This window comes from Opisthorchis viverrini (genome assembly GCF_000715545.1).
Source record: "Opisthorchis viverrini unplaced genomic scaffold opera_v5_62, whole genome shotgun sequence".
Classification (NCBI taxonomy): Eukaryota; Metazoa; Platyhelminthes; class Trematoda; order Opisthorchiida; family Opisthorchiidae; genus Opisthorchis; species Opisthorchis viverrini.
Window position 1 is genome coordinate 1,624,286 of NW_008751718.1, and position 21,325 is coordinate 1,645,610.

The 21,325-nt window shown below is 41.8% G+C and overlaps 1 protein-coding gene across 1 annotated transcript in view; it reads right to left on the reverse strand.

The window, feature by feature from the left end:
- Positions 1–21,325, reverse strand: part of T265_04022 (hypothetical protein) — a gene marked incomplete at both ends in the record, with an annotated part of 88,034 nt that overhangs the window by 35,821 nt on the left and 30,888 nt on the right. The window contains 4 exons of the mRNA XM_009168640.1: positions 2,157–2,274; positions 5,451–5,497; positions 16,509–16,609; positions 18,403–18,558. Of these exons, the coding sequence (XP_009166904.1) occupies positions 2,157–2,274; positions 5,451–5,497; positions 16,509–16,609; positions 18,403–18,558 (422 nt within the window). The remainder of the gene's footprint in view (positions 1–2,156; positions 2,275–5,450; positions 5,498–16,508; positions 16,610–18,402; positions 18,559–21,325) is intronic.

Genomic DNA, 21,325 nt, shown 5'->3' on the forward strand with positions numbered 1-21,325 from the left:
TGGCAATTGATTTGCAAACGTTTCGTCACCATTCTACCAATATTCTAAAACATTACCAATCCGATATATCTCTATCACGAAGCCAAAATGGTCTTTATCTTGCCAACATGACAGTGATTTTGGCCCCCTAATCTTTGGCTATTTGGCCACTACAGTGAAACGTGAACCATCTGGACCAGCAGCATGCAATTCTAAACCGGCCAGATGCAAACTTTACTTTCCAGCATACATAGTCAAACAATAATTAGACGTGAATCAACTGACTGGGCTATGCAAAACCGGCTGATTCGGTCAGAAGATGAAGTGAGGAAATCAATGAACCTGTGATTACTAGTAAGATAAAAGACTTCTGGAATTCAAAGAACGGGTTTGGCTAGAGGTGATTAACAAACCTCCTAGGCCTACCACTTTCCTGGCCGACAGACTGAACAAAAATACCATATGAGGAAGACAGGATGAAATTTTTATGCTGGCTATACTCCATTGAACCAGCGTAAGTTACTCTGGTTTTAGTTAGCGCTTGCATTTTTAACCACTGATGACAGCAGAACAAGTGGAACATCATGTGTCTAAATGTTACTGGGGCTGAAAGTTTGTCGAAATAATCAACACGAAGTCAAAAACAATTTCTGACACAAAAACTCAGTGAAATATGTTAGCTACAAGAAATTAGACACCAATGCAGTTAGTAAACAGACAATATGAATGTAGATGAGAAAGTCTAAGATACTCACTAGCCAAACAGTCGAAATGCAAAGAAAGCTTGTTGACAGTGAGAAGAGTTTGGAGTTGAATGAGGCGTTACTAGTATGAAATTAAGTCAGTGTGTGCTGCAGATCCAAGAGACAGTATACAGATGCTTAATCTTCGACCGGAACAACCAGTAGCGGGAAATGAAGAAACTCAGAAGAGATTGGAATGACCGTCTTCGTACTTGCCAGTTTAACTCTATACAATTCTGTCACACTTGACGGCCCTGGAGAGTGACCAAATCAAATTTGGACTTCGAAGTCTCCTTACTACCTACAAACATTAAGTTATCTTTTTCGAACCGAAATATCTTAGGACGTATAGGTCTTCCTTCAGAAGAGTCGTCACTCAGAGAGCCAGTCATTACAGATGTGTTGTGGGTTCTACTCGTTAGACGCAAATCACTAATTGTTTCAACGGCCTTTGAGTTTCTCAGCTATTCAACCCAGAACAGCCTCACATGTATTCTGAAACCTTAATTGAAGCTGTAACATCTTCTCACTGCTTACAAAGTATGGAATTATTTTGTTAAAACAGCTGGTGATATATCTTCTCTGAAATTCATGTTTTGGATTTCCTGAGTCAACAAATGAGTAAGAAACTAAGGACTGACATGCGTTCTCTTCGTCCTCCGCCGATGGCTTTTGTCCAGGATGTGTTTTCAAACTCAGTAAGATTAGCAGATTTCAGTTGTTTGCCATGAATAAAAATTAGACAGCACGAGGCAGACATCGTTACAGTAACACAAGATAGCCATCAAAATATCCCCGAAAGCCTCCCTCCACCTATCTGATATTAAATTAGCTTCGGACTTATTCCGATGGATCTGCACTCTACATTTTGTTGTAATTCAGATGCTAACTGCCCTTCTAAACCCAGCTTACTTGCCTACTCCGAAGGCCTAGGGCAAATTATAAACTACCTAGTGGGTAGCGACCACATTTACAAAATATTTCGAGCAACATTGCCTCAACACCAGGCTTACATATCGACCAGGAGGTACTCACACATACAGAGGATATGCTATTAATCACGTTATTTTCTGATCACATTATCTTCCCCATGAAAGCATTCTTCACCTGAAGCTACTTCCGCTTTGGATTCACCGTTTACGCAAAAAAAACGAATAGTTGTTCGGTAGAAATCAGACTATGTTGTCCATGTGTATCTAGGAGAAATGATAAAAAAAACCTTCAGAAAGCTGAATGCTTCTTGGCGGACCTAGTTTTAACCACATACTGCAAATTAGTCTGGTGCGGCGAAGTACGAAACGGCAACACGATTCCCGTGGGAAAGAAGAAAACAAACGTTTAAAAACACACAAGCGCGTGCAACGGATTGAATCAATCGAACCATACCGCGATAGACAGGTCCTGATCGATTTATAGAAAACAAACGCAACCTACCTCCATGTTCGTCAGTGATTGTCCTTCGCTGATGGAACAGTTGATAAGTCCGTCAGATGCTAACATCAGTGAATGTAAACACTCACGATTCACTGAATTCACATGGTGGACGTGGGAACTGACCAATGAGAGCATAAATGACTACATCAGAGGAAAACAAACGTTGCTGAAATAAAAGCGGTCTAGATAGGTTTTTCATACGGGTCTATATTGAGTTACATTCCTCCAAGCCAGTAGATAAAGGATGCCCTAGACTGTTTATGTTTAAATTTCGGCACCGCCCATGACGTTCAGTAATTCATCTCTATGATTCTTCGAGTTTCAAAATCAGGGGTCCTGTGTTCCTCTCTTCATCTGTTAGGATGAAGTTTTGTGAATACACTCACTTTACTTATGTTTCAACCTGAAATTTTCAACGATTGATTTCGATTGTCACGGAAGTTCCAGAGTGAATTGGATTCTGTACCATTCGCTGTCTTTGTTCCTTTCGTCATGTCCCCCACATCTATTCGGGTTTACCATCATCAGGATTTATACGCAGCGTTTCAAGAGCATTATCCCTTTTAGTCTGTTCAGCTGAGCCATTAGTATTCCCTCCAAATGAATAATTCCTGTTTTTGTCAATTCCTGAAATTCCTAAAACCCATTTATCTCTCTTACGAGAAAGAATCAACAAAACCTCCTCCCCCCACCTGAACCACAGGAACTGAAAATTTTAGTACCACTGGCACTTAAGCATTTCCTACATATCTCAGCTAAGTTCATGGTAAAACAGGTGTGAGGAGTTTCGTCAAAGATGCCAACGAGTGAATGAACAAGCTAGGGGCTGGTGTTACGCATTACTGATTCACATTACATCTGAAAGATCCTCACTAGTGGATCAACCTGAAACCTACCCTGAAAGTTCCGGTCGACAGTTCTTCTTGTTAGCATGAACTTTTGACAACAAACCAGAGGTATAGCCTAATACTCTCCATTTCGTTGGATTTCGATTCAACGACTCATGATTATCCTGAGTAATCAGGCCATACGAGTAACAAGTTCATTGTGAAAGGACCAGATGCAAAGGTTATTCAGAAGACTCAAATAAATAGCATTCGTGAAAGCGAACGAGAAAGGCTTCTTTAGCCGTAGATACCACAGATAGTCTTATTTCCTATGTAATTATTCTTGGTGATCATTTGCATACCACACTAAAATTCTTGAGCAGGACATGCTCATTCACTTTGAGATTTGTCAGGACAGTAACCATGATAAACTTTATGAACCAACTGCCATCATGCATACTTGGGACTATTTTTACCAGATGTATTCGTTTTATCCATTGGGTCCTCACTTGAATTTAACAGTCAGGTGGTAGGTCTCAAAGTAATCAGGTAAATTTGACAAGTTTACTTAGATCCTCCTGACTTTCGTGATAGCCAGGTTCCATAAACCAACAAACCCAGACGGGTAGCTGGACTAAGTTCGCCACAACCGATGAAGTTGTTCCACTCTTCCAAATTCCAATGGAAAGGGTGGGCTGCAAAGACGTGAGTTGTGTCACACCCCACGTCCACGTTCCCATAATTAGTGCTACATCTAGAACGTCTGTTGGCCCACAAGCACCAATTGGGAGATTTCGCACAACTATGCCATTCAGCGGTATCACAGGTGGTGAACATCATGTTGGTATGGACGTTGTTGGACGAGCTGAAGAATGAACCTCTAAAGATGAAATGATTAATTAGGTGTAAGCGGAGCAATGCTCAGGTTGACCGGCCATCTACATAGGTCAAAACTCTAGAAATCTTATCACACGAAGAATCCCACCGATTTAACCTAGCATGCTCAACTGCTCTAAAAATTACAAAATTGCTTAACCATCAATCAGTCAGAGTATCCTCAGGTAAATATTTAAAAAAAAACTTGCTTCCTTTAATGCGGACTAAACGCGTTACCTATAAAACCAAGGATTTCACGATTAGCCTACGAATACAGTGCATCAGTCATAGTGGGATAAATTAGTTGTGAGTCACCACCTTTTTAACCAAATCAGCTTTATTTGGCATGTTGATCACACGTGATATCCGTGGCCATGAACTTTAATCATGACATGGATATTTGGTCAAACATTATTTCCCCGCTTTATCTACGTAGACAACTTTCGATCAGTTCTTCTTGATACAGTTGACCGTCGGTTACCAAAACGTTGATTCTATCACCTTATCTTAATGACTGCGGTTCTTCAGATAACTGGACTGTAACAAATGAGGACTTCTGCTATTTTCGCTAACCTGATTGTGCAGATCTTTGCTGCCCATGTGATATAAACTAACTCTAAACAATAGCATCACGGCCAGCTTAAACTTTCCTAGTTGATTCTGTCCCTCACGTCGGTATAAAATTCGTCAATAGCATAAGCAGAAAGATTAGTCGTCAAATTTAAATTCACTCAGTTCGTTCTAACAAGAAAGATATGTTACTCGTCGTGATTCCTGTAAATCCCGAGTAACACTTTATGTTAAGCTGCTTGATTGTGCATAAGGTTGGCAAAGGTTTGTTGTGATATCACGAAAAAACAGAATCCTGACTGTATTTCGTTATTTTATAGATTTCCGGCCTTGATGATGGAAAAATACTGCAGGCATGACACAATATTTGAGGTAGAACATATTTTGACCTAACAGTTGTAATATGAATACATTGTTCGCATAGACGAATGCTCCTGTACTGAGAAAAAAACTTTATATGCGAAACTGTTCGAACCTCGAATAGCAGATACCCCTATAAAGCATAAGACTTTACTCGGACCCCCGATTTCCCAACATTTTGTAAAGGTATACGCTTACAAAGACTGAAAACTTCATAGTTAGCACAGTGATACCTGTCAATAACCAACAGTTCTCTAACAAATAATTTGGGTCACGGAAGACCCATAGACTGTAGGAAAGTCTGCATTCACACCAGCTCCGTGATAGTCTTACAGGAAATGCTCCACAGATCTGAAAACACCATGTACTTATGGAGAAGACCACTAAAAAATAACTGCTATTCGAACTGGAGTATCTTGGAATGTAACGAGCAGCACAAATTCAACATCCAGTTAACGTTCCAACTCCTATGCACATATAGTTTAGGACATGTGGAAGATGTTCCAGCTAAGGGATATCATGCGCGGGATTCTCGCTTCAAATAGATTAAGAACAAGTAAACAGTACGTTGAAATCACTTTGGTAACGTGACTTTCATATGATTATCTGATCCGCATGAGCGGGTAAATAAAACCAAGTTCGATTGATTCACTGTGCTCACCTGGTAAGAGAGGAGAGGAATAATCGAATGGATGGAGTGTCCTCCTCCTAAACAAGGAAAATGATAAGAAATAGAGTCAAAATTGCATAGGGCTTCATCAGAACACTATTAGGGCAATATTTGTTGCTTTAATCTATTGAATTCATGTGGGTCAGTAGAGATTGCTTCAATACTTCGGCACCATTGGTTTTCTTGAATCGTTTAATTCAGCAATTTGTTCGTTCTTATAGCACTGGGCGTCAGACTGTATGTGAAATACCTTGAAGAAATTTCTGATTTTTCTGCTGGCACAAACATACTGAAAAGTATCCGGATGGAGTTTCTCGCGGATTGGGTGACATTTGGTGACAAACACGTGTTTGCATTTATGTGAAAACCCCACACTTGTGGTAAACAGCACTAAGGGCGTACCGAAATACGCTGTGGATTGATGCGACTGCGGTGCAAGATGAGTTATACCCAGCATCGATTCATCTTGGGCTTCCCGATCAAAAAGAACACAAACTGATAAGAAAGCCTGAAAAATTCAAATAAGTTTTGCAAAACAACTATGGGAACTTTCAGAGTCACCACTATCCCCGAGCAGCTTGGTATGTTTTCTTCGATAGAAGACAACAGGTTGGAGTATTCATCAGCAGTCTGATTCGTCTTGAAGAACTTCGCTCTCGAAACAGCATAAATTATGAGTACATATTTTCAGCAACTACGTGTGATCCAACTTTTAGAGCGAAAAACTTCCCTTCGTGGGTAGTGAAGCAAAAAACTATGCTGAATTTTCAGATGACTTTGTTGTTTGGAGATACTGCACACTGATGGTGATCAGGGGCCCTTAGATATAGTTATCCAAAATTTATTAAGTAATATACGAATAGGATAGTTCTTTCATGGTATTTCGGCTGCTCGCCTTCCCGTCTGACTAAAACTGAACCGAACAACTCCAAGAAGTTTAGACTTCAGATTTGGCAAGCTCTTCTCCGTGGAAGAGAACAAGAAGCAGCGTGATGACTGACACCTGTCACTTTTTGTAGACCTGCGACAACCCAGACCTCCTGTGAGTTGTTCGACTGTTTTTTTTCGATTTCGGCCTGTCAAACACTGAAATGTACGTTCGCCCCCGTCACTGTCACCAGCTTCTGTCAACTTTGCAGACAAGGAATAATCAAACATCTATGTTGTATCTATACCATACTTCGTCTGGTGCTCCGAAAATTTCGTCATTCTGAAGCGGCTAACCCCAAGCACCTTTTTGGAGGTTGGAACAAAAACCATTATGAGCAGCCAGATAGCATATCCGCTTTTCTGATCTACTAAACAAGCACAAGATTGTGAAATGCACCCATTCTTTTCCGTTTCATCAGCTCTGTCTGCTGTGGATATTTAGCTCACATTTGAAGAGCGCTTTGCTGTCATTGGTGCCCAAACTTACCGACTGTTCCCAGACGTACAGAGATCGAAACTGACATACAGTGCAGGTGAGTCATCAATACCTCACCTCACTAAACTGGACAAATATTTGAACTTGATAGGTCTGCGTGATTGCTCCCTAAAGAACGATGAATCACTTGTCACTAATTCCGGATCACAAAGCACCACAAGCACTTCAGAATTAACTGATGATTCGTTCGTTGCAAGACGTGTGCACAATGCATCCACACCAGTAGCCTACTGAATATGGTCAGCTATTAATATTAAGACACTGGCTGATAGCCCATGAAACCCAAAACCTAAGTAAAACAAACTAATTTCACTGAACCAGTATCACCATCATTTTACCCCGACAAACTGGCAAAATATCAGTACTTAACTGACATGGAGAGTTTTAGTGATGCGAAATAAATGCTGACTAGTTTGAACGGGTAACAAAGTAGCCTACAAACCTGAAATCCTTTTTTACCAAGATAAAAAACGTGACGAAAAAACACAGGATGTATGCAGTATGGTTTAGAGGTATTACGTCGAAACACTGACAAGAAGAGCCATTACTGCATGCCAAGTTCAGCTGCACAATGCCCAGAACACTTTGAACACGTTCATGTTATTGAATAGAGATGGAGGAAAAACCGTCCACCTGGCGAACCCTTCCAATATGACAGTGAATCAGTGCAATCCAATCGCAGGTTCTCTAATTCTTTCAGCCATCTCTAAGACAAGGTTGCATTTTCGGAAAGGAAATGCTGTCTCTTTTTAATTCCGAGTTTGCAGTGTCTGGGACTACGCCGAATTTACGTGACGGATCTTTCATCTAGCACACAATATGGTTACCAGAACCTCAGCTATGCTGGAGTCCCGCATGATGCTCGGTGATGATACACGAATATCATTGGATCGAACCGTGGAATGTCACTCCTCCGAAGCGGCAAGACACCGGGATAGTTTGCACTTGTTGAGCAGTTTGACTATCCTATTGCAATAGAAGGTCTGGAACAAAACAGAATTCCACTAATCCACGTTTGATTCCAATCTTCGAGAATAGTGCAGCAACCTCACGCGAAGAACATCGTGACATCAGCCGGGTAGCCGTCATGTCCAAGGTGCTCTCGGGCACAATTTTGAGCAGGCTGATGAATTAACAAGAGTAGAAGCAAACTCATGAGAATCAAGCTAGTACTCGCTCTGGTATGTAAGGCACTGACTCTATCTTTGTTCCAAGACATGTTTTTGGAAAGCTTCACTCTTTAGACGACCCAAGTTTGTCGTTTTCCTCATCAATCGTCTGAAAATTTGATGACGTCTTTCGGTCAAAGGCGTTCTTTCTAAATTTCTACCCTCTACGAGGGAACTGCGTTCAAACTTCTGTGGGTACGTGCAGGCAAACAGCTAGTTTTCGTCCGAGTTTACTACATCCAGTGGTGTAAGACGACGCTGCCGTGCTTGACCATTCCTCTTCAACTTCATATTAATGTGCTGCTTAGAATTTCTCTACTTGCCTGTGAAACCCTGGGGATCGAAATTCTTCCGGGCCGATGGTTCACAGACATCGAGTATGCGGGTGACACTGCATTCATCCGTTCAGACCCTCCAAAAGGTCGAATTACTTCAAATAACCTAAGTATTTACGGTAGGTGCTTCAAAACTACAAATTTTAAATTGCTGATTGCTGCTACAAGATTGGGTGGGACAAAACCCAAGCTCATGCTTGCAGACTAACCAATCGACCTTGTAGATGAATTTAATTACCCGGGCAGTTGTATAGGTACTGCTGGACAGGTGGGAGACAAGATTGTTTCGCGAGTAAGAAAGGGCAACATCGGTATGTCTCTCAAGGGCAGAGTGTACACTGGGGCAGTGCGGTTAATACTGCTTTATGGATCAGAAACACTGATTCTACGCTCAGAGGATGTAAGAAAACTATCACTATATGACAATCGGTGTTCGGAAGCATTGGCTGGGTCAGTTGGAAACATTGAACTAGCAATGCCGGGGTACATCTGGTGGTTTTAGGAAAAGGGAACTCTCCCGCGATGGAAAGGACAATCCCGTTCAACAGGTTACATTGGTTAGGATGAGTACTTTACACGCCAAAGGACCCATTGTCTCGCGCCGGTCATTTTCTCCTGCCCTGTGGTAAGCAGCAACTACCAACAAAGTATGAAAACCATAAGCGGTAAACTCGGTCTAGTTCATAACTGCCGAATCCCTGGATGGAGACTTCAAGACTCAGCGCACCAATGGTTAATGACACCGGCGGACATGATATAATCAAGCATTTCGTTGCAGCCGTGCATCAAAGCTATCGTCTTCACTGTGTTCCCTCAGATTAATATACATCAACTAATTGATTAGGACATCACCCCCAACTCTTGGCTGTATCTGGTAGCCACCCGGTTGCCCGCATACTTGACTGTTCAGCTCACAGTCGCTCACTGGATCACGAGGCTTGTCTTTTTTCATACTCCAAAACACGTCACATTAAGCTGACTCATCGGACATCGATTGTCTGCACCGCCTAGCGAGCGCAGCAACTACTCATGTGTTGACGCGCCCACGTACGCACAAATGGACCTACATATAGGGAAACCGAACGCAGTTAGCACATAGACTCGCTCGCGCGCAGAGAGCAGGAAATCAACCTCTCCACAAGTCCACGGACGATTATGGAACATGCGTAGCGGTCGCTCTGCGAAGAAAAACACGTTCCCGCCGTCCGTACTTTCACCAAGGGACTCTCACAGACGATAAGTCCCTTTTTCGACTTGCTCCCATTTTCGCATTGTGTGTTACAACCCACCACTATCAACCATGCTAAAACCTTTATTAGTGCATACACCTTCTGATTTGTATTATGGCTATCATCCCCTGTGCACCAATTATCTCTCAAGCCCCCCGTTTCCGGTGACCGAAACTGCAGTAGGTGGAACCGATGTACGCTTGTCAAAGGGTTTATGACTGATGAACTGAATTAAGCTGAGTGAAGCACGGTCGATGTGCTTTTCATTCGCCACGGTGTAATCCATAATCCGCATAAAAATTGTTACACAATGCTATTTTCATACATGCGCTGACAATGATCCCAATAGAACGTCTGTTACAAGGCTGTAATAGACAAAAATATTTTGTTCGAAACTACTGAAATCTGTAGCCTACTGTTCACAAACATCGCATTGGAGACTGCATGTAAATATCCTGTTCTATTGCTGTCTCCTGGTGACAACTGGCTCAACAAATATTTGAGGCAGCCAGAAAATCAGGTTGTCCATAGATTGCGCACTACAGTATTGTTTGTGTCAAGCAAATTGCTTACATGCACCACAAAAGGGATGCACTAGAATCCTGTGTAACCTTTGGCTCATGGAGGTAATAACGCCCCATTCATAATGGAGCCCAAGATCCACGCACCAGTGGAGATGTCAGTAGATCTCGCCACATGTTTGCTCATTAACAGTCGATCGAATTGGGACATGGCCTATACGCAGAGTTGCATGCATGAGATGGATGTTGACATATGAGCGATACTAAACAGATGTGCGTCACTCAAGGCTTCAGGTGAGCGTACAGGTCGTAGTTCGTTCCGCTAGTCGAGGAAACTGCCTTTACTCAATAATGGGCTTACGTTAACGCTCACACGGTTGACCCACGAGGCCAAGTTTCTCTCGTATCATGCGTGAATTTATTTCCTTGGGAAGCGTGATCATTGAATGCTTGTTTGTTTAGGACTAGGCTGAGAACAATGTAAACAGCCTGCTAACTCAATGTGTTTAGCTCAAAATGTACCAAGCGGTTTCTTGAAAACGCGTGTGCAATATCTCGTTTTCCTTCGGGAAAAAAATTGCGCGCTATTCCATTAAGAATGGAATCTGTGGAGTTAGGCTTGCTACATATGCACCAAAAAGATCATCATCATCACCAAAAAGATGAGTTTACAGTTTGGTTGATTGTCGTCCCACATTCCGGTCGGTTTTCCATGTGACCAGTGTCATAGTTGCGGGTAAATCAAGTTGAATATCCGCGCTTTTATGAAGCGAAATACCGTGAACCAAAAAGCAGACACCACGGATAAATTGCACGGACAAACAATCGATCGCCTGTGGACCAAGTGTTCCAGTTAACGGACAATATTCTTGTCGCGGTTTACCACTACACGATAGGCCTCGAGAAAAAAAAGCATGTAGCGCATTTCAGCGGAAAATCATCCAAACTAACGAAGCAAATGTGCATCCAGCTGAGGGTAAGAGATGGAATGAATGAAAGAATGAATGCCAGATCTGGATTATTAAGCGCTCTGAACACATAGAAAGCGGAGTTTCCGACACGGTACCAACTGAGTAGGTATGCTTTTGAACAAAACGTGTGCAGTGGGGAAATCAACTTCTAACAGTGTTTTGACTCTATGAGATCTTTTAAAACAAAATGAGCCAAATTGTTCGCATGACAGTGTCTTGGGACAACTGTTAAGGAATGCTCTATCTAGTGTGACTGTCATGAACAACTGTAAGTCCTCATCAAATAGGTGCTGTAAGAGAGGTGCATGCGAAATACGGATGTATCACAAAATTTCCTGAATAGTATCCGTCGTATCTTAGTCTTGTTCTGAGCACAAACTGTAGTAATAGTGGGAATGGTGGGACAGGAAGGAAACGACGGTCCCTGTGCGTAAATCCTACTTCGGATTTCATCAGCCTCATGAGGGGGTCCAATCGATAGAAATCTTCATCCTCGTTAGGGTTAGCACTGCACTGGGGAGAAGATAGGTTAACTACTTACTACTTGTGTTCGGCCGTAAAGTCGTGTCGTCAGTACGGTCGATCAGAAACAGGTTTACAAGGTTCTTCTCAACCTCAACTTCCTTAACAAACTCTAGATAATATAGGACACCATGATCTGCTTCCGTGATCAGACTTCTCCATATGAACTCGCCGTGAATCAAATAGTACCATTTCAAAAATTACTTAACTACAAAAACCATTGCCTTCCAAAAGTTCCCCTCACTGTACGGTCGTATTACGTATACTCGCGTAAATCTGATTGAGCGATTCACCTTTGCGGCTAGACTCGCCTCACCAGGAGGAAACTACCTAATCTCAAATGTCATCGTTGTCTTCAGCTTAATGGCGTGTTGTGGACATACCCCAGAAGGTATTAATGAGAACTTATCAGAAGAAAGTGCGATACCCCGCCTGAACGTAGGAGGATAGACGTGTGACGTCAGACTTTGGCACAAAAAACCTAATGAGGATCCCTGTCGCTATGTCATCACGCTGGCTAGTAGCTCTCAGCAGGACCCTGCTTGTTTCACCACCGAGCTTCTTCCTTCGTACCACCGTCGGTGTTTTACTTAATGTGCGCAGTGGTCCAGTAGGTCAACTATTGTTAGCCGACAGCTGTGGATGGCAGCCAGCCATGTGTTCGGGCACATCTGTTGTTTCGGTCCGTTCGATCAACTCATAACAAGGATAGCATCCTGAGTCCAAATGATTACTGTATGAGGTAACTGTGTTGCTACATTCATTCGTGCGAGAAAGTAAGAACACATAGCTGAATCACCACTGATCACGCTCCGTGGTTTACTTAACGCTGACCGCAGAATCGGGTGACTGTTCGTCCAGTGAGGTGTGTGTGGGTTATTGCTCTTCCCATACTCCGTGGATAGGCAGATTTAGGTAGCTATCTGGTTGGATTGATTTGAGGTAAAATTTTGAGTCAAAATGGTCATATTTTAAAAAGACTTCACAATAACGGTGCCTCGTGCTTTACCGCGAACTGAATGGATTTAAGATGAATGAAGATTTTGGATAGTGTTGTTTTATTCGCCTTCTGATGCGGCCTAATTGGCCATATGAAGGCCATCCGAACACGACAGGCGGCACGTGACAGTCCCAAGGTCAGGTATTAAATATAGCACAGCGCAACCCACACACAAAAACAAGCAAACACACGCAAGCGGAAGGACATATAACTTTTACACCAGTCACGGCAAAGGGTGCGTAACCGTCTGGTCTTTGGTCCTCCGTATTGTTAGTTTCAGTGCCAGTCACTTCAACCTAGGTCCAGGCGACACTCAGTGGCGGAAATGTACAACCGTTTCTTTTGCTTTATCCCCTGTGTAGCCGCAACCATTTTCATCATGGACCAACAGCCCACAACGCCTAAACTATTTAAGCTATTCAGAACTTAGTTTGAAGATATGGCCTATATGATTCTGTCTTCAGTAGAGAAAGTGTAATATATTTTTTCAGTCCCCCCAATTCGAGTTATTTTCTAACGTATTTTTTTATCGATCAAATTATTTTAGCTTTCAGATACATAAATTAGAATTAAGGTAGGATGCTCCCTCATTCTGGCAGGAAAGTTGGATCAAAATAAGCTTTTGATGGGATATGTGCGATTGTGAAAGCAATATTCGTTATGCGACACTTGATCAGGGTTGCGTTCGAACACAAGATGCCGATGATTCTGAGAAGCAGAACTCAGCTATTTGTTGTTATAATTCCTCTACTCTTCCTCTCTTCTCCTCCAACAAAAGGCATTTACATTTAAGAGTAAATGTTACCCACATGGAATTGTAAAGCCGAGCTATACTTTAAATACCGTCCTAGCGGATCACCCGTGTCATAATTTATACTACGTTTTAGAATGTGATATTAGTACCAAACAATGACTTCCGTATTCGTGAAAGTCATTTTCAGAGCATCCTTCTACCTGCTGTTAGTGATCCCAGGAATTGCTCCAGTTGACTTTATTTCCCGGAAGGTTCCACGGCTCTGTAATACCATATGCGGTTTACGGTCAATTAAACTATCATATTCTTCTTGTTTCCAGGCTTTCCTTGTAGCTGCTTGACCCTATGCATTGGGCAGCTTGACATGCCTTACAAACGTCTCTCGGAAGGACAGCGGGCACGGGACAGAGGCTGCCATTTCCTTATTACAACACCGATTGCGTGGTCTGGATAAACTTCTGCCGTAGGGCATTTTGTTATTGTAACATATCATTATCAGCGAATTAGCTGGAAAAACCTACGCTCGTATCTGTAGCCTAAGATGTTGGGTGTGCTCTTCTGGAAATAAGCAATCAGCCAACTGTGAAGCTTAGACAGTTCCGAGTGAGCTATACAATAGTTTAGAATATACGGGTGTCACCTGTTCCGTTTTCTGATAGACGTGAAGCAGAAAAGTGTGGATACAGACGTCCTAACTATTGAAAGTAGCCCCAGAAACAACCCAGATGGTTTTATCACCTAATTCTATAACATCGTTTAGTGAGGTTTTGTGAGTGCACAGTGAACAAGTTTAATGTCTGGTCTCAAAACCGTAGATTATAAGTTTCTCTTGAGACTTGTGTAGACATCTCTAGACAGCTGATGCGTTCTGCATATCCGAAAGCCCATTGGAGAATTACACTGAGATAGTACTGCATAGAAGGATTTTATACAATGTTTGTCGGCTGAATTTCACACAGTAAGTTGAAAAAATACGGAACTCGAAAACAAGCACACAGGATTCTGTCAACTAACAACATACCTGCCAACTTTCAACCCGAAATACACTTGTCATTAATACGTCAATATGTCTAGACCTATTTTCTCACCGTCTTCGTTTGAGCAGAAAAACAATGGATTGAAGGTTAAATTTGACCAATGTTTGAATCAGTGGACGTAACTTAATACGTACGAATATCAGCCTGACGAATCGCTGTAACGATAAGGAACCATTAGTGGACATACTGTGTGAGTTTCGCAAGGTATTACGACAGACCCATCGGCCTTAAGGCTTATGCACACACATAATCTACTTGTACAGACAATCAGCAGTGGCCCAATGTTTCAGTCGGAATAGATCTTGTTGAGTCGTTCTTTGTCTGCTTTAAAACTCGAAAAATTCGCTTACTTCCTCAACTTTTGTGTCAAAAGCGAAACCCTGTCCAGTTATGAACCCGCTGACTGTTTATCGAACCGTTCTGAAAAAAGACAGCTTTATATTTGTCGCTTGTTAAAGGCTTTTAAGATTTTGTGGAGAAAACAACATCTCATTTGACGATACTGTTAGGTAATGTACACTCTATGTTCGAAATTCTCCAAGTTTAACATATTTTATGATCACTCACGAACCCAGGTTGGTGCCAATCAATAGACACACCCGGAAACAACAGAATCTTCCATCCAGGCAGCTGAGGCAAAGGCTATGCTAAATAATTCTCAGCAAAACGGAAACAACACTGGGACACTGTTCAACGAAAAAACTGTACACTTCCCGGAAAGCTCTCCGATGTCATACAGGCATGACTGCAGCTGAAATTGACAGACGAGTAACAAAAGCTTGGCGAATTGGGATAAACACCAAGGTGAAAGTAACCACAGAACCACTAAAAAAAATCCAACACATCAAATCGTCAGTTTCAGTTATAACTGACTGCCGCCACGAAGACCAAGACAAAAGGATAAGATTTGTGAGCATTCATAAACCAATTATGTCTGCTGATCGAAACCGTAAATTTGAGCTATGAAAATCAGGCAGTCAAAAACAGTGGAACATAAAATGTTCTAAACAATTTCAATCGATGTTGGTAGTGTGATAAAAATGTGTTCCATCATCCTTTTAGTCGAACTGATCAGAGCTAGAATTGTGTGGTTTAATTTAGAGACGGATTTCTGGCTTATACACCATTCGTATTCACGTAATTCTCCAGTGGACTCAGTGCAGCTCAACGGGGGTTTGAAATAAACTTATTTTTTGAAGTGGTTGAGATTGATGCCACGTCCATTTCGTGACATGTGACCGCTGAGCACTTGATTCGTCCGTCGGACGGGGGTGGTTAAACCAAACGTCAAGCGGGCGGTAAATTAGGCGCTCTTAAGAAGCCACCATATAAGCAACATTTCAACGGAAGGAACTTGTACAGTGCCAAATATTCCAAATTTTGAGTACACTATTATATAAGAAGCCTCCAATTTTGTCCCCAAACATGGTGCGTACAGTACATATCCGTTGAACTTGTAAAATGGTTCTATGCTACTTTGTAGTCGCTCTTATTTTCGTAAGTCACAGATCTGCTGAAACTTTCAGACATTCACCGCAGTTTGGTCACTACGGTAAATGTACCAGAACCATGCGTCGATCACAACTACATCCGATCATTGCGCACGAATGGGCTGCACAGAATGTACTTATCCGATTGTTTATTCTTAATGTGAGCATAGTTACTCCAACAGTATCGCACCACGTTCAATAGCCATCTAAGGTTTCACCTCCCAGCTGACGTCTTTTTTTAATCAATATTCAGTTGCAGGAGCCTATCGTGGTCTTTGTATGATATTACTATTCTTCCTCTCTAGAAAGTCCACCTGCAGGAAATGACCGGAAGTTGTGTTGTTTCATAGTAAATTTGTTCTAAAGTAAGCTCAAGGGGGTCAACCAAAGGTGGTTTCTTTTAAGAGTTCCTCTATACTAGGTTAGCCTTCTGCCTAATTGGATACATACACTGGGGCTTGAAAGGCACAAAATGTAGGATAAATGCCTTTTTGAAGGTCTTCAACAGGCAAGCGAATGAGAAGCTTAGGTGGAGCATTGGAAATGCAAGCATACATACCTAAGGGAATGCTATATCAGAGGAAGAACAACTTACCACTGATCCTATGTAGACGAGGTGGTGGTGATGTGGCTCAAAGAACCAATCGTTGTCTCCTGAAGCTCCGGTCGTTGGCATCAGGGGTTCGCTGTTCCACTCTGTTAAGTAAAGAATATCGCTGGATATACCGGTCTACCGAAAATCCCTTCTTGGGAACCCAGTTATCAGGCATCTAATCCCGAGTTGTAGAAAGGGGTCCAAGAGATTGCTCAAAATTCATGCAGTCAACTTTGGACTTGACGCGTATTTCTATACGTCAGAGGCAACGTTTAGCATCGAACCTCGACCTTCAACACTACTAGACTGTCGTTCTATTTGGTTATATATGCATATATAACTAAACGGAAATGTTAGTAACAAATAATTCCGATGTCGCGAGCCCTTGGGACTCAAATGAATGTGTCCAGTGTTTCACCTGTTAATACTGTGGTGATCACAACATATCGGTTGGCGGTCAGCCTAGCAGTCAATAAAATAATTACCGCGCAAAGAGCGCTTTGCAAACATCGAAGCTTAGTAAACAAGTGCAACAATCAGAGAAGTCAGAGCTAAGCGAGAAGTGGGATACCCTCAATCAGAATGAACAGAAGCAGAAAGCCACCTAGAAGGCGCCATATTACTTTATGTTCTTATAAATGACGAAAATTTTTGTGAATTCACCGCTTGCTTACGGCTGTAAAGGTTTTACTGACCAAGCTATTATGGCTTTTCTATGGATAACAACGTGCATTATCGCAATATTTTAACGACCAGTAACATGAAATTCAAAGACTCGACTTTATAACCAAGCAGCTGTATGGTTTGGGAGAGCAACAGCGAGATATCATGGTATAAAGCTTTAAAGCGTTTTTCGTTCTGAATTCGCTATCTTAGTTACAGAATGTGAGATATCCATCAGATTCCACATTCTTTCTAAGATTGGATGTGTTTTTCATTAACGATGTTGCTCAGGGAGACATGACTACAGTTCCCCTGTGAAGAGACCTGGTAGCTCACATATTTTAGTGTGACTTTTATGAAGTTTCGTTGTTATGGTTTTAATTTGCTAAATATTCACAGCTACTTCCATTAAGTGATCAACCCAAGCCATCAAGATGCATTTTCACAGCCTCATATATGGATGAGAACTAGGGCTAGTAATGTGATGGGGAAGTTGTTTGAAAGTCACATGGTTTTCCGAGAGAAAAATGATCTTTTAATGAGCTCTATAACAACGGAAGCAAAACTAGAGTGATCAATTCAACGACGGCAGCCACAAGACTGAACCAATCTTGTGGATAAATTCACCAGTTCTGGTAAATTAGGTTACACCAAGTATTCACTGGGCTGTCCGCCAATTTGTGGACGAATTGCAGTGTTGCATACTGATACTTTCGCTTCTACCCCAGACAAACTAATCACTATGTGGCAACAGTAAATGCATTCCAACAGCGATGGCTGACTGATACCACTATAATATCAGCACAGTTTTAAACAGAAATTTTCGGTGATCGGTCTCTCAGCATCTACTATAGAGTAATTTCCATGGGTAAGCATTCGATTGTCGGCCAGTAAATAACCAAGGAAGGCTACCCACATTAGGACCTGAGTGGTTCACACAGACCTGGTCTAATGTCGGTATAAATAAGACTTTGGCCAAAATAGAAGCCAGCGTATCATAGTGAATGTCCGAAAATACCGAGAAGAAGCTTTCTCCGAACACAGCACCGTTCAGCATCCTTGTTTATGGGGTAAATAATATACGGTTAATGTTATAACCATGGGTCCTATTAGGTAAGGTTTGTACCCCAAAGTTTGCTGTGGTTTGTCTATATCATAAAATGGATGTTCCGTTAAATAGTCGAATAGTAAATTAAAAAATAAAAACGATCGTGTCACATGCTTTACATACCCAAAAATGGCGTCAATGCAAATTCTGGATCCTTCACTGGTCTTAGTCGTCCAGCAATGATGAAAAACCGTTCCATCTTGCATCCAACTTGCTCTTCCAACCAGCGACGGTGAATTGAGAGATTTTTACGAGCCGACATTTCGTCTACACGAACAACTGTGAGTAAAGTACGAAAGAGGCACAATAGCACATTTATGTACAGTAATATTATCAACGAGCTTTAAGAACAAACGGTCAAATGAAGCTTTTTCCGGTTAAATACGGTACCGTTACACGCATGAATCAATAAGTTCAGGTAACATGAACTGGCGGCACGTGGATACCCTGGAAGAGCAACACTTTCAAAAAGCCACTGGCAAACCTTCCGGTAGCATGCTTTGGAATACACTTAATTCAAGGAAGTGAACTAATGCAGTTTCCACGTGTGTGTGGCAAAAAGCACGCCGAGCTCGTAACCAACAAAAAGCGGAATAAACAGTAGACTCTGGTCAAGATTCCGAAGAATTTTTACACCTTGACCAAGAATAGAATGATCAACGCAGAGTGAGAGTGATAGGATTAGCCTAAATTTTGAAGCGCGAATTTTTAAATCTGTGTTGGCTATTGCCGTATTCACTGATGAGCCGGTATAAGTAGTACCACCAAGCAACAAAAAAGTGGAACCATTGAAATATACAAAGACATGGATACCGCACTTCTAGCATTTTGAGCACCGAAAATCCAGAAGGTCAGACGTTTAATCAAACACCTTAGATCCACCTATCACGCCTAAACAAGAACGGATGTTGCCTGTTGCATCTACTGCTAGTTCATCCGTAATTTTTCGGTCAGTTTTGTGTAATTTGCAAACAACAAGCCCAACATTTTTTAGAAAACGGGTAAAGAACATGCCATACCGTTTCGTATCAGCCCTCGTTTGGCCGCGCAGAGTTTAGACCATCTTTTTACGCGCCCCAGGGGAAACCGATGCATATAAATGCTGATTTGAGGTGTTTCTTCTCTAAACTTTGCTCCAGTATCAACCCAATGCCTGGAGAAGAAATTTGCCTGTTAATTTCCTATAAGGCTGAATAAAACGTCATGCAAAAACACCTCTCAACCACATTTGGGTCTTGTTGGATATTTTTGGCAGGGAAGCATTTCACAGCCAGCTTACTGGCCAGCCATCGGCCTGAAAAGTATTCTAAGAACGCAGTAGTAACACCATAAGTATGCCTTTTAAAGTGTAAATTTGAGCAATACATTCTTCTGCTGTTCAGCCGTTAGAAAATCTTAGATCGGTAATTCCTAAGCGGCAGAGCACACAAACCTTAGGGATGCAAAAACAGGGTGAATTAGCTGGCTATAAACATGCCTCCTCAGTCTGAACCTGACTTACGTAGTTCCAGATTGTCAGCAGACTTAAAGAGGCACTCCACTGAGAGTTTTTCGCCTGTGGTGGTCTTGGATTAGGTAGTTTTCACGTTACGCAATTTTGTTTCATGCATCACGTTCAAGACTTTTCGTGCAGTGGTTCTAAGGAAGACATGAGGAGCAGTACGGGCTTGGGTGATTATAAGTAGTTGGATGCGGCGATATTTTCAAGCCATTACGAGTGTGCAGCACACAACCGTAGACAACCCCCACCACTCACCCCATTCTCTCAGTCAAACACTTAGCTGCTTAGTTGGTAGGCAGTCTGATGATGCCAGGCTGGGAGAAGAGTTTCAAGTGAATTTAGGAAGTAGACTTGACCGGAGTTACAAGGACAAAGAGAGTAACAACTGACCCACCCAATTAAGCTAACAGCTTTAAAGCCCACAATGTGCTGTAAAACGAATGAATGGTAGAATGACACCTAAAAGGAAATCAGTGTTACACGGGAGGACGAATTAAACCTTTGTGGGACTTACCTTCAATCCCAGTCAAATCTCTTTTTTACGATAATATTGACAAAACATTGGGGACTTTGCTTACGCGATGAGCCCCAAAACGGGGAAGAAACCGGTTATGGGCTGTCAAAGAGATTTCAGTAGCTTAATAAGTAGTTTTCTCATTTTGCCGTTCTCAGGATCGAAATGTCTCGCTACTGTATCTGAATACAGATGGTGTGATTTGTTTCTGCTTTGCAATACTACCGAAACATCAATATTCGGCTTCGGGAAGCCACATACTGTTTTAGTTTTGAATCAAATGTCAGTATAAATGCTGGCAGATGCATTTATCAAGTTGGTACGTGAAAGGCTGATCGTCTACAGTGTTTTGTAAGAAGTGGCGATCCGGAAATGAAGGAACTTCCACGTAGTGATATTTCAACCCAATTGGCTGACTGCCTGTCGAACTGTATAACCATTTCATGATTCAGCAACTACCGTGAAGTGTATGACAAACATTATTTCATTTAGAAACGATATGGCCTAATAGGTCGGTTATTCTTGTTAGCAATACTTTTTGTTATTCTCTCCCTGGGAGAAGGTGCAGGCAAGCAAAGTACTAAAAATTCCTTGCCGTGAATGGTTAAGCAATCCATAATTTCATATAATTGCTACACCGAAAAACCCATGTCCCCCGGATATAAACACAATAATTCACAGTGTCATAAACCATGGTTGTCCATTAGAGCCTCATGAACTTCCGCGACGCCTACATGCATTAGAGAACAGAGTGGGCAGATTCAGAATTGTTTTCTTGTTGCTTCTAAAAAACAATCCCTGTTCATTTATCGTAGCATCATTCAGAATTCCGACTAACAACGGGGTTGGTTAAAAATATCACAAAAGGACCTCGGCTACTCAACGCTTCTGGTGATTCTAAAGTTTTGAATTTTATCAAATACTTGCAAACGGAACGGTTATGCATATATATAAAACTGTGTAAACAAACATTCCATTTTCCCAGGAAAACGATAAGCTTAGTATCAGGTAATTAGCGATGTTAGTGCAGT